Source organism: Littorina saxatilis, linkage group LG1 (assembly GCF_037325665.1).
Source record: "Littorina saxatilis isolate snail1 linkage group LG1, US_GU_Lsax_2.0, whole genome shotgun sequence".
NCBI classification, from domain to species: Eukaryota; Metazoa; Mollusca; class Gastropoda; order Littorinimorpha; family Littorinidae; genus Littorina; species Littorina saxatilis.
In genome coordinates this window covers 17,359,353-17,372,162 of record NC_090245.1, presented here as the reverse complement: position 1 = coordinate 17,372,162, position 12,810 = coordinate 17,359,353, and the positions used below count along the sequence as shown (strand labels likewise).

Sequence of the window (12,810 nt, the reverse complement as noted above, 5' to 3'; positions counted from 1 at the left end):
TTTGGAATCAGCAAATGATGGAGAATAAGATAAACGTAAATTTGGATCGTTTTATAAATTTTTACTTTTTTTTACAATTTTCAGATTTTTAATGACCAAAGTCATTAATTAATTTTTAAGCCACCAAGCTGAAATGCAATACCGAAGTCCGGGCTTCGTCGAAGATTACTTGACCAAAATTTCAACCAATTTGGTTGAAAAATGAGAGCGTGACAGTGCCGCCTCAACTTTCACGAAAAGCCGGATATGACGTCATCAAAGACATTTATCAAATAAATAAAAAAAACGTTCGGGGATTTTATACCCAGGAACTCTCATGTCAAATTTCATAAAGATCGGTCCAGTAGTTTAGTCTGAATCGCTCTACACACACACACACACACACAGACACAGACACACACACACACACACACGCACGCACATACACCACGACCCTCGTTTCGATTCCCCCTCGATGTTAAAATATTTAGTCAAAACTTGACTAAATATAAAAACAAGTCGCGTAAGGCGAAAATACAACATTTAGTCAAGTAGCTGTCGAACTCACAGAATGAAACTGAGCGCAATGCAACGCAGCAAGACCGTATACTCGTAGCATCGTCAGTCCACCGCGCACGGCAAAGGCAGTGAAATTGACAGGAAGATAGTACTTGCGCTGAGAAGGATAGCACGCTTTTCTGTACCTCTCTTTGTTTTAACTTTCTGAGCGTGTTTTTAATCCAAACATATCATATCTATATGTTTTTGGAATCAGGAACCGACAAGGAATAAGATGAAAGTGTTTTTAAATTGATTTCAAAAATTTAATTTTGATAATAATTTTTATATATTTAATTTTCAGAGCTTGTTTTTAATCCAAATATAACATATTTATATGTTTTTGGAATCAGCAAATGATGGAGAATAAGATGAACGTAAATTTGGATCGTTTTAGAAATTTTTTTTTTTTTTTTACAATTTTCAGATTTTTAATGACCAAAGTCATTAATTAATTTTTAAGCCACCAAGCTGAAATGCAATACCGAAGTCCGGGCTTCGTCGAAGACTACTTGATCAAAATTTCAACCAATTTGGTTGAAAAATGAGAGCGTGACAGTGCCGCCTCAACTTTCACGAAAAGCCGGATATGACGTCATCAAAGACATTTATCAAAAAAATGAAAAAAACCATCTGGGGATATCATACCCAGGAACTCTCATGTCAAATTTCATAAAGATCGGTCCAGTAGTTTGGTCTGAATCGCTCTACACGCACGCACGCACGCACACACGCACGCACACACGCACACACATACACCACGACCCTCGTTTCGATTCCCCCTCGATGTTAAAACATTTAGTCAAAACTTGACTAAATGTAAAAACCAACAAAAACAAACAAACAAACAAAGTTAACCTAAACCCAGGCTAGCTCTTGAAGAGTTTGTACATCCAGCTTTCCTTTCTTTTTGTCAGTTGATCATATTGACCATCAGTGGCGATTTTCACCATACCCTGTCATGCATCATGCCCCTTTTTACATTTAGTCAACTGAACATAGAGGGGGAATCGAGACGAGGGTCGTGGTGTATGTGTGTGTGTCTGTCTGTGCGTGTGTGTGTGTAGAGCGATTCAGACCAAACTACTGGACCGATCTTTATGAAATTTGACATGAGAGTTCCTGGGTATGAGATCCCCGGACGTTCTTTCATTTTTTCGATAAATACTTTTGATGACGTCATATCCGGCTTTTTGTAAAAGTTGAGGTGGCACTGTCACACCTTCATTTTTCTATCAAATTGATGAAACGTTCATCTTATTCTACATCATTTTCTGATTCCAAAAACATATAAATATGTTATATTTGGATTAAAGACAAGCTCTGAAAATTAAAAATATAAAAATTATGATCAAAATTAAATTTCCGAAATCGAGTTAAAAACACTTTCATCTTATTCCTTGTCGGTTCCTGATTCCAAAAACATATATAGATATGATATGTTTGGATTAAAAACACGCTCAGAAAGTTAAAACGAAGAGAGGTACAGAAAAGCGTGCTATGCAGCACAGCGAAACCACTACCGCGCTGAACAGGCTCGTCAGTTTCACTCCGTTTTGCACAAGCGGCGGACTACGGTCATTGTGAAAAAATGCACACACACACTCACGCATACACACACACACACACACACACACACACTTACACACAGACACACACACACACACACACACACACACACACACACACACACACACACACACACACACACACACACACACACAGGAGCAGTGATTGGCACATGTAAACACGTGAGAATTGACTAGAGAGAGAGAGAGAGAGAGAGAGAGAGAGAGAGAGAGAGAGAGAGAGAGAGAGAGAGAGAGAGAGAGAGAGAGAGAGAGAGAGAGAGAGAGAGAGAGTGTGAGAGAAAGAGAGAGAGAGAGAGGTAGTCAAAGGGACAGTAATTTCCCAACGACTTCGGCGAGTTATGGTTGACACGCGCTCTCAGTTTTGCTCCACACACAAGACATCACGCTGATTTCAACAGCTGCCGCCAAGCATTCGGCGGTCTTCACGGACGCTTTGTCTGCGAGTTTCAGATTCTGGTTGTACTGTGGCGCTTTTCAAATCCCACCAGTTCCTGTGATCTGATGCTCCGAGAGCGTCGGTTTGTGTTTATGAAAGGAGCTGGCCAATTGGATCAGCACGGGTCATGTGAGGCTACTTCGCTGACTGGTCTTTAGTTTCAGTTCTTGGGGCAGAGTGATCAATATTTTGTGGTGTTTTGGTAACAGTTGAAAAAGCCGACAACCTGTTTCTCTAGGAGGTGCACTGTAAGTGCGTGCGTGCTCCTCCAACGGACTTGACAGTTGGAGGGAATGTAGACAACATGCTCCAGATCTATCCATAAACTATAAAGAAATGGAGAGGGAAAGGAAAACACGTTTTGTGCTGTGTTCGGTTATCTAAATGACGGAGGATACGCGAGTGTAGAGTCGGATTAATTTGAGTGATATCTTTGGCGAACTTACGTTCGCATGTTCTGAGAGTCCAGCGGCGTTTCATCTTGGAGTAAAAAATGGCAGAGAAGGTCACAACTATCGTCTGCTGGTGCCTTTTTAGGCTGCTATTACCTTTGACGTTGCTGGCAGGTGTGTATTTGTGTGTGTGTGTATAGAATAACAAACAAGGGGGTGTGGTGGGGAAAACGTTATGTCTTTTTCTCAGTAGTGGGATTGCTCTTTTAATTAATTCAAGTTTGGCTGTTGTGTGTCAGAGAGTTTTATGTATATAGATTCATAGAGTAAGACTAAGCGTGTTTTTTTAAAATATTTTTTATATAACAGTTGGGACGCGAAAAAAAGCCGTGAGGCTTATGAATACCAATCCAGTCCCTAACCACTACTACTACTACTACTACTACAGTTCAGGACTGTGTAAACTACATACATTTGCTCATCAATGCTTTAATCTTGGTGTGCTGAACATGTATACAGAACTGATCGACTTTTAACAAGCAACTTGCTGATTAGTCACTGACAGTGTCTGCATTCAGCACCACATGTATACACACATGTGATCTGTAGTAAAACTTACATTGTGTCATGTGCTCTATTATTAGTATACATTAGTACATGTAATTACAATGCAGCTTCGTGTAGGCGGCCCTCAAATGTAATTCCCACAGCAGTTATGAGAGGGAGAAAGAAGTATTTCTCTCACTCTCAGTTAACTCTACTAATTTTTAACAGCTTTCTGTTAATCACTTAATGTCTGCATGCCCTTTGTACTTCAATAAAACAGAGGAATTCCAGTGGCAGTGAGGCTTCTCTCTTCTGTTTCAACTTGCAGTATTATTCCCATCCCATCTGATATCACAAAACACTGCAGTGCTGTTGGCTTTATGGGAATAATTGAATATTACCTTATGAATGCCCACAGGTAAACATGCAGCAGTACATGTACATGTACACTGTGTAAGTTTGCTGTGAGTGTGATCTGTAGGATAGTCTGGAGCTAACTCGCTGAGTAAGACAAACAATATTATGATAGATAGCACCAGGGCTCAGGAGTGCCAGTCTGTTAGTACTGTTATTTTCAAATTATATTTTATGAGTTGGAGATGCATGTACCATGGTGCTAATGATTAAAGTTTTCTCACAGTCACAGCGATAACAATTTTTTGCAGTTGCACAATATATCATATATTTGCTGATAATGGATGCACTAGTAGTCTTATTTTGTCCATCAGCCAAGGGATTGCAAAATTCACAATTTGTCATTCGTTATCAGTGTCCAGAGCTGGAAATGGGATGGTCTCGCTGCAATCAGTTGAATGATTTTTATTTAAAGAAAAAAAGAAACAGACAAAAGGAAAGCTTACCCAGGATGCAATGTTTAGTGCTCAGTATACTTTGTTAGATGTAATTTTTGTTCACAATGAATCAGTGAATCACATGCATATTTTGTTTGTTTTGTTTTTGTTTTTGTGCTAGGGAGTAGTAGGCAGATGGCGGGTAAAGTAAATATATTCAGGGAAAACTTGTTAAAATCTGAATGTCATGATATGTATTGAAATTTGAACTCTCTTACTGTGTTAGGGTGCTATTTGACTACAGTATGAATTTCATGAACTACATTGTAGCTTAGTAGTCAATTGTGTGTGTGTGTGTGCATTTGTGTAAGTGTGTGTATGACTGTGAGACAGAGATGATGATTTTGCAATAAATATGACATATTCCCTCATTTTCAGCTGCTTTGGTCAGGTTCAATGGCCTGTCGTTTACATACCTAGTATGTCTCCTGGTGACACCTCTACTCCCCTATCCCATGGTCAACTCCATGGCAGGTCAGTGTGTGTGTGTGTCACTGTCAGTATCTGTTGGTGTGTTCGTTCTGTGGTACAAGTACAACACAATACAGCGCCACCATTCAATATTATGCAGTTAACTGCAGTACAACATATACATATAATATATGCATGTATTAACTAATATTTATTTAAATGTCAAGTTAATTTTGTTATCGCTGGATTTAATTTTATGTGTTGAACCTGGCAATCTTTACTATAGATGGGGGAGTGGGTAGACAGGGGATGTAGCTGTTTGTTCTGGTGCATTACAGTGTACTCAGGAACTTGCCCCTTTCATTCTGGACAGTAACTGGGCGAGGGTTTACAAGTAAAAATGCTTTTTTTCTGTTTTAACTGCCAAGTGGGCAATTGTGTTAGTAAGGTAAAGGGTAAAACCCAAAGCACTACCAAAAAAAGAGAAAAGAAAAAAAAGAAGAAGAGTTGGAAGATGCACAGAAAACAAAACGATTCCACTAACAAACAACTGGGGGTTGTGGGCAATGATTGCCAAGAAGGATGAGTAACAATAGACAAAGAGTTGTATCGGTGTCTCTATCTCTCTCACTCTGTTTCACAGGTAGCTCTATTTCTCCCCTCAAGAAAATCGCGCGGGTAATACATCACACCGTGTGATGTAAGCGTAATACATCACACCGCGCAAACTCCCAGAAAAATTGAAAAGATAATACTTCCCCAATGGATTAAGCAGTGGTAGTGTCGCTTTTTATTGCCCAGGCTTGTCAGCAGTAAAGAAACCTGATCTTTAGCAAGGGAAGATATGTATGGAGGACTACAAGAACTACTGAGTTTGAAAAGAAAGTTGGCCTTGTCTTAGGGTTGGGAGGGGACTGGAAGCGGGGTGGAGGTGGTGGTTTGTGTGTAAGGGGGGGGGGGGGGCAGTTGGAAGGGAACAGATTTGTGTACGCACAGAGTACTACCCTGCCCCGAACTTGACCCTCCCCAGATTGCTTTCAACCTGCAGGGAGCCTGCTTGTTGTTGTCGATGGGAGGTGATGGAAAAGTTACTGTTAGGTCATGGGAGCGAGGGGGTGGGTGGGTGGGGATAAATGAGGGAGGACACACAGACAGTGAGATTGTGATTGAGGGAGGAAGAGCGAAGTGGGCATTGTGTGGCCATGAGGGACATTCATGTACATTGCCATTGGCATGTTATGAAGTTTAACTTTAACGAAAGTTAGGTTCATAAAGTTTGAAAGAGTGGGGATGCCAGATAGTGAAGTGCAACGCACGGACACATGATATTGACAACAGTTTAGGTTGGGAAGTAGGAGTCTCATTCAAATCATGTCATGTGCCTGTGGTGCAGTACATGGTAGGGGAAGAAGTTGTTTGGGTGTGCACCCAGTGTGTGAGACATGATGGAGGGGGATATGTGGGTGGGTAACCGAGGAAGTGAACAGCTTACAAAAGTATGTCAATGCAAAGAAAGAAAGGTCCGGGGTGGGGAGGGGGGGGGGGGGGGTGGAAGAAGAAGAGCGCTGGTATTCACTCATTCATTACCGCATCTGTGACATGTTTGCCGTGTGGTCTGAGCCTCACAGCATCAGTTCCACTGGCGACTGCAAAATATAATAGTCGATGGATCAGAGGGGGAGGGTTAGAGATTTCCCTGCGGTTTAGGACCGAGAGAAAGCCTCATACAAGTGTGCAAGCAGTTCGACAAGAGAGAAAGATAAGAATAAAACTGGGACGCGGATTTGGGCAGAATAAAATAACGCTTGTGTATGCTAGCTAGAGAGGTACAAAAAACAGCGAATATACGCTCATACACGGAAATATTGACATTTATTCACTTGCTGTAACAGATGGTTGTCTACTATAGTGCTGTGGTTTCGCCGCTGTGTTGCTGCGGACTGTCTGACGTGGGTGTATTACATGCATTACTGTGTAAACTGATCTTTGAAAAAGAGAAAACACTTTCTTAGTTTTAATGCGATAGTCTCGATGTGCAGTACTAAATAAAATTCATTTGTGGCTGTACAGGTGTGTGTGTGCGTGTGTGTGTGTGTTTTTCTCGTTTTGCTAATGTTTTGAATAGAATATGCAGGTGTGCGTAAATTACATAGGTTTGCGTTTCTCTATAACATGCTAATGTTTTGAACATGCACTGTGTCAGCCTGTCTTGTGTATAACTTCTATAAGGACAGAGATATGTTGGATGTTTACGTTCATTTACTTTTATAAGTGGGGGCGGGAATGGAGAGCCATCAGTGGTTAAAACTATAATCACTGTCGAGGGTGTCTGAAAAACGTATTGAACCTCTCTGACTTGAGGAAAGGATTTCACTTCATCTTATGAGAGAGAGAGAGAGAGAGAGAGAGAGAGAGAGAGAGAGAGAGAGAGAGAGAGAGAGAGAGAGAGAGAGAGAGAGAGAGAGAGAGAGAGAGAGAGAGAGAGAGAGAGAGAGAGAGAGAGAGAGAGAGAACTTTATTTTACAAGGATAAAGGTTTAAGGCACATTGCCTTGTCTAACAAAATACTTATCACAGAGAGAGAGAGAGAGAGAGAGAGAGAGAGAGAGAGACGCTACAAGTCTGTAACTCTCTCTATGTATACATGCAGCCGATGCAGTACTTGTGTTGTTGCTTGCCCCCAGATACTGCTAACTTGTTAGTATACATGTTACATGCACATGATGATGATGTGTCCTTGAACTTAGACGTTACAATAACAACTTACTGGGACCACCTCCAGTGGGCGTCACAGTCACACACATTCTTTTACGTACACTCGGTGACTCAACCGTTTGTTCATGCGTGCAAATGTGTCCGCACCATTTGGTAATGTTGTGTCAATGACCGCTTCGTACATAGTACTTCAAAATACATTACCATCTGTCCTTGTATCGAATATTGTAGACGCCAGAATGGCGATAAAACCTGCGGAGTATTCTCAGGTCACTCAGCTATGATGCGCACGTGCAGCAGCTCTGCGACGATTTATGCCTGTGTCATTGCGATTGTTTGAAACTCCGTGTCCTTCAGTTTAATTTATCATCAGCCTTCAAAATAAACATGTACGTGTACACATGTACGTAATTACCAAGAATGCTGTTCGGAGTTGATGTATGTGTGTGGGTGTTTTTACATTTAGTCAAGTTTTGACTAAATATTTTAACATCGAGGGGGAATCGAGACGAGGGTGGTGTGTGTGTGTGTGTGTGTGTGTGTGTGTGTGTGTGTGTGTAGAGCGATTCAGACTAAACTACTGGACCGATCTTTATGAAATTTGACATGAAAGTTCCTGGGTATGAAATCCCCGAACGTTTTTTTCATTTTTTTGATAAATGTCTTTGATGACGTCATATCCGGCTTTTCGTGAAAGTTGAGGCGGCACTGTCACGCCCTCATTTTTCAACCAAATTGGTTGAAATTTTGGTCAAGTAATCTTCGACGAAGCCCGGACTTCGGTATTGCATTTCAGCTTGGTGGCTTAAAAATTAATTAAAAATTAAAAATCTGAAAATTGTAAAAAAAAATAAAAATTTATAAAACGATCCAAATTTACGTTTATCTTATTCTCCATCATTTGCTGATTCCAAAAAACATATAAATATGTTATATTTGGATTAAAAACAAGCTCTGAAAATTAAATATATAAAATTATTATCAAAATTAAATTGTCCAAATCAATTTAAAAACACTTTCATCTTATTCCTTGTCGGTTCCTGATTCCAAAAACATATAGATATGATATGTTTGGATTAAAAACACGCTCAGAAAGTTAAAACAAAGAGAGGTACAGAAAAGCGTGCTATCGTTCTTAGCGCAACTACTACCCCGCTCTTCTTGTCAATTTCACTGCCTTTGCCATGAGCGGTGGACTGACGATGCTACGAGTATACGGTTTTGCTGAAAAATGGCATTGCGTTCAGTTTCATTCTGTGAGTTCGACAGCTACTTGACTAAATATTGTATTTTCGCCTTACGTGACGTGTTTCTTTCTCTCTCTCTCTCTTGCTCTTATTTTCACCCTCTTTTTTTCTGCACTCCGTTCTCTCTCTCTCTTTCTCTCTCTCTCTCTCTCTCTCTCTCTCTTTCTCTCTTTCTTTCTCTCTTTCTTATTATTGTAGATTTAGTCCCTCTTTAGGGCGAGGGCCAGATGCAAAAAAGTATACCAATGCTTATTCTGTTACCCTCGTATAGAAATAAAGCATTGTCATTGTCATTGTCTCTCTCTGTCTGTCTCGCTCTCTCTTTATTGTGGGATTCTGCGAGTGCAAAAACTCTGAAACCTTTATTTAGTATACATAAAAGAGCAATCAAAGTTATTTTATTACAAGTCTCGGTTTCCAACGAAGACTATAAACTTCTAAACATCCTTCCTCCTAAATCAAGACTCATACAATGTATGCTCCTCGGCCTCGTATAGATCTTTTTAAGTCCAGCCTACTCTTTTCGGGGACTAATCTTTGGAATTCACTTCCAAGCGGTATCAGACATTCCGTCAATGCCAAGACTTTTAAAGACAGATATTTCTCATTCCTTATACATGGCACATTTGTTCTCACTTAGCCTGACCATGTTTATATTGTTGATGCCTTATTTTTACCTTTTACACGTTTCATTACATTCGATACATGTACTTAATTAATTTCATAACATGACTTATGTAACAATGCTACATTGTTATTATTTGCAACGTAGTTGTTCCATTGATTCCTCAGTTCACAGAATTTTTCTTTCCTCGAAGTTGCACACGTTTTTGCTTGATTGATACAGTTTTCATTATGCCTTTGACAATAATATGTCATGTTCGCTTGTATGTATATTTTTGTTTGTTTTTTTAGTCTGTTAATCGTTTGCTTGTTCATTGTTTGTTTTTATTACTTCTTTAATTGATATTCCAACATTTTTTAAACGTATTATCATTAGATTAAACCCTCCCATGGGCGAGGGCTGGATGTAAAAAAGCACCTGTTTGCTTATGCCACTACCCTCGTAAATAAAGAATTTGTCATTGTCATTGTCATTGTCATTTATACTCAGGAGCATTTCTCATTTCAGACGTTTTGCACAAGTAGCATCTTAGGTTTCCACTATACGTACGCATCGTAGCAAGACATGTTTCCTGTCTTGTAAACGTTTCTGCCAGTAAATTATGCTGCCTTGCAGTTTGCTGTCTTGCAGCAGACAGCTCGCAGAAAGGCATGGGTGTTGGGATCGCTTGGAATGCAGTGTGTGCCCGGAATGCACGTAGACCTAGACAGTCGTGGGAAGCACCTGTATCTGCCAGGAACAGACGCTTATTTTTATTCGCACACCTGACACGCGCATACGAGGAAGGATGAGAAGAAAAATAGCTTCAGGGTCTACACAGAGGAAATGATTATTGAGCTGAAGTGTTTAGCCTGAGAGCCGCGTTGACATTATGCTGTGCGTGTGGTGTCATCGTCGTTGTTATTGAAATCGACCACGGTGTCTCGATGCAAACAGCAGCTAAGGGATATTGTATACTATTGAAACAGAAATTGACCAAGGAAGCTACTGCGTGAAGGAGAGTTGATATAGAAATCGACTGGGCTGCTGCAGTTGGAGAGCCTTTTGTGTCATTTACACTGACACTTGCCAAAATCAATTAGAATATCACCGAAATGAAGTAGAATATCACATTGCGAGCGTATATCTATATATATATACGACTTCTGTCTGTCTGTCTGTCTGTCTGTTCGCGATGCACGGCCAAAGTTCTCGGTGGATCTTTTTCAGATTTGGACGCCGTATTCGGCTACACCCCGGACACAACCTCATCGATGAGATATTTCAACACGTGCTCTCAGCGCGCAGCGCTGTGCGCGCTGAACCGATTTTTGTTTTTTTGTCGGGATCCACTAGCAGTAACTCTTCCTTATCTTCTCCAGTGTTTTCAGCCGCGATTACCTCCCTTCCTCCGTGTGGCGTCAATCCATATTCCCGTTACTACGTTACTATTTTTAGAAGGTCACTGCACGTTACTATTTTTAGAAGGTCTCCAGTGTTTTGCGCGTTTATCTCCTTTCCTTCGTGCGCCGGCAAAGCCGGCGCGGGTCCCAGGCGCAGCCTGGTATTCGGCTCTACTTCTTCTCGGCGAAGCCGGTACCCGGCGAAGCGGGTAATCATCTAGTTGAACATATATCGTAACTTTAATTATGTGTCATCTAGCGAGAGACAGACAGAAGACAAGTGTGTGTGTGTTTGTCAACTTGATTTTTTTTGCTGTTCATTCGGGTCATTCTAACACACTTTCCTTTTCCTGTGTCAGTGTGACACTGACTTCTAGCGAAAACACGCATAGATATGGTATGCGATTGCGTGACTTTGACAGTGTTTGTCTGCGCTGGGCTTGATACTGATCAAATAAGGTAGAAACACGATTCGTCTGGTTCACAAATGATGTGCGTCTGGGTCAGATAGTGTGGTTATAACTTTCTATTCTGAGGGTCTGCGTAATTGATGTTTGTACCTTACCTTTTTATTTTATTTTTTTAATCGATCTCTGGCGTTTTTCTCCCACTCACAAAACTCTCCTTGGCCCAGCCCACCTCTATGAGATAATAAAGTATTCTTATTCTTATTACATTGATTTTGTCCTCCCCTCTGCCACCTTTCCGATTCTGTGTCTCTCTGTCTGACTGTGTCTCTTTGTCTGTCTCTCTCACTATCTCTCTACTGTGATCAAACTATTGTCTTGGTTTCATCAAACCAAACAATTCGGCTGTGTATCGCAGAGCGTAGAGCTACTATTGAAACTGCGTGTTCCTTCTCTTTGCTCCTGGTTGTAACCCTTTCTTCCCTTTTCTCAGTCAATAATGTCTAATGGTCTGTGTCAAGTTAGTCACAGACTTCTGGTTGTGTTGACACGCTGGTAGCGTGGCCTTGACAAAATTGGCCGCAGTTTCAACTCGTCTCTTGGACAAAGGACGCGTGACAGAGATGGAACAGAATAGTCATGCGACTGTGGCATCTTGACTGTCTTGATTCCAGTCCCCACTTCGCCTCCTTCTCTCTCCCCCATCCCCTCCCCTCCCTGACTCTCCGCCCCACCGCATGGAATGTCAGTTTGGCCTTGACAGTTCTGTAGTCAGTGTGTTCTGTTCTGGCGCCGTGACACCATTGCATGGTGAAATGGAATTCGTTTGCTGCACTCGTGTCGCATTGTCTGTCTATCTGTATGTCTCTCTCTCTCTCTCTCTCTCTCTCTCTCTCTCTCTCTCTCTCTCTCTCTCTCTCTCTCTCATTGGGTCGATTACTCTGTCTTGACGCTATGGCATCGTAACATGGCCTTTGCTGACCTCGCCAACCAATCTGTGTATGTGTGTCTGTTCCCTTTTCTTCTGCTGATTTGCCTCAATGTCATGATTAGTTTTAGACTCTTTGTGGTGTGCAGCCCACATGACGCGGGGTGGCGGGTAGGGGAGCCCTCCTCCTACCATCTTCTTCTTCTGCGTTCAAGGACTGCAACTACCACGTACACTCGTGTTTTGCTTATACATATATATCTGTCCTAGAAGGCTCCCCTCCCATCCCATCCACCCATGTGCCTGTGGTGCCGCCGCTCGGCTCCGTTTGGCCTTGATTCGCTGCAGTGTGTTTTAGCGTAGTGACACCATTGCATGGTAAATTGGCATTTGTTTTAGTTAAACTGCACCCGCTCACACTGCATCGACCCCCCCTCCCATGTTTTGCGGGCAGGCTGGACTGTTCTTCCTGATTCCCCCATACCACTGACACTCTCGTTGTTTGTTGAGACTCTCTGTGATACATGTGCATCTGTACTGAACAGCTGTCACTTTGTTCTGCATTGTTCTCATTTGGATAACCGCCGAGTAATTTGGCCCTTAAATGACTGTGTGTTATGTGGCCTTTACATGGGTCTAGGCGTGTTTTTCTGTCCTCTACCTCTCCCTATATTAAACGTGGAGGTTCTCTTATCACAACCCCCGTACTAATGGAGGTGAAAAGGTTCCACTCTGTCCATCC

At 41.6% G+C, this 12,810-nt stretch overlaps 1 protein-coding gene across 3 annotated transcripts in view; it reads left to right on the top strand.

Annotated features, from left to right (window-relative positions):
* The first annotated feature begins 2,475 nt into the window (after positions 1-2,475).
* LOC138963088 (piezo-type mechanosensitive ion channel component 2-like) overlaps positions 2,476-12,810 on the top strand; it is a 185,969-nt gene continuing 175,634 nt past the window's right edge. For all 3 annotated transcript variants that reach the window (XM_070335119.1, XM_070335110.1, XM_070335101.1), the window contains exons 1-2: positions 2,476-3,131; positions 4,733-4,828. In XM_070335119.1, coding sequence (XP_070191220.1) covers positions 3,059-3,131; positions 4,733-4,828 — 169 coding nt within the window. In that variant the 5' untranslated portion in view covers positions 2,476-3,058. The remainder of the gene's footprint in view (positions 3,132-4,732; positions 4,829-12,810) is intronic.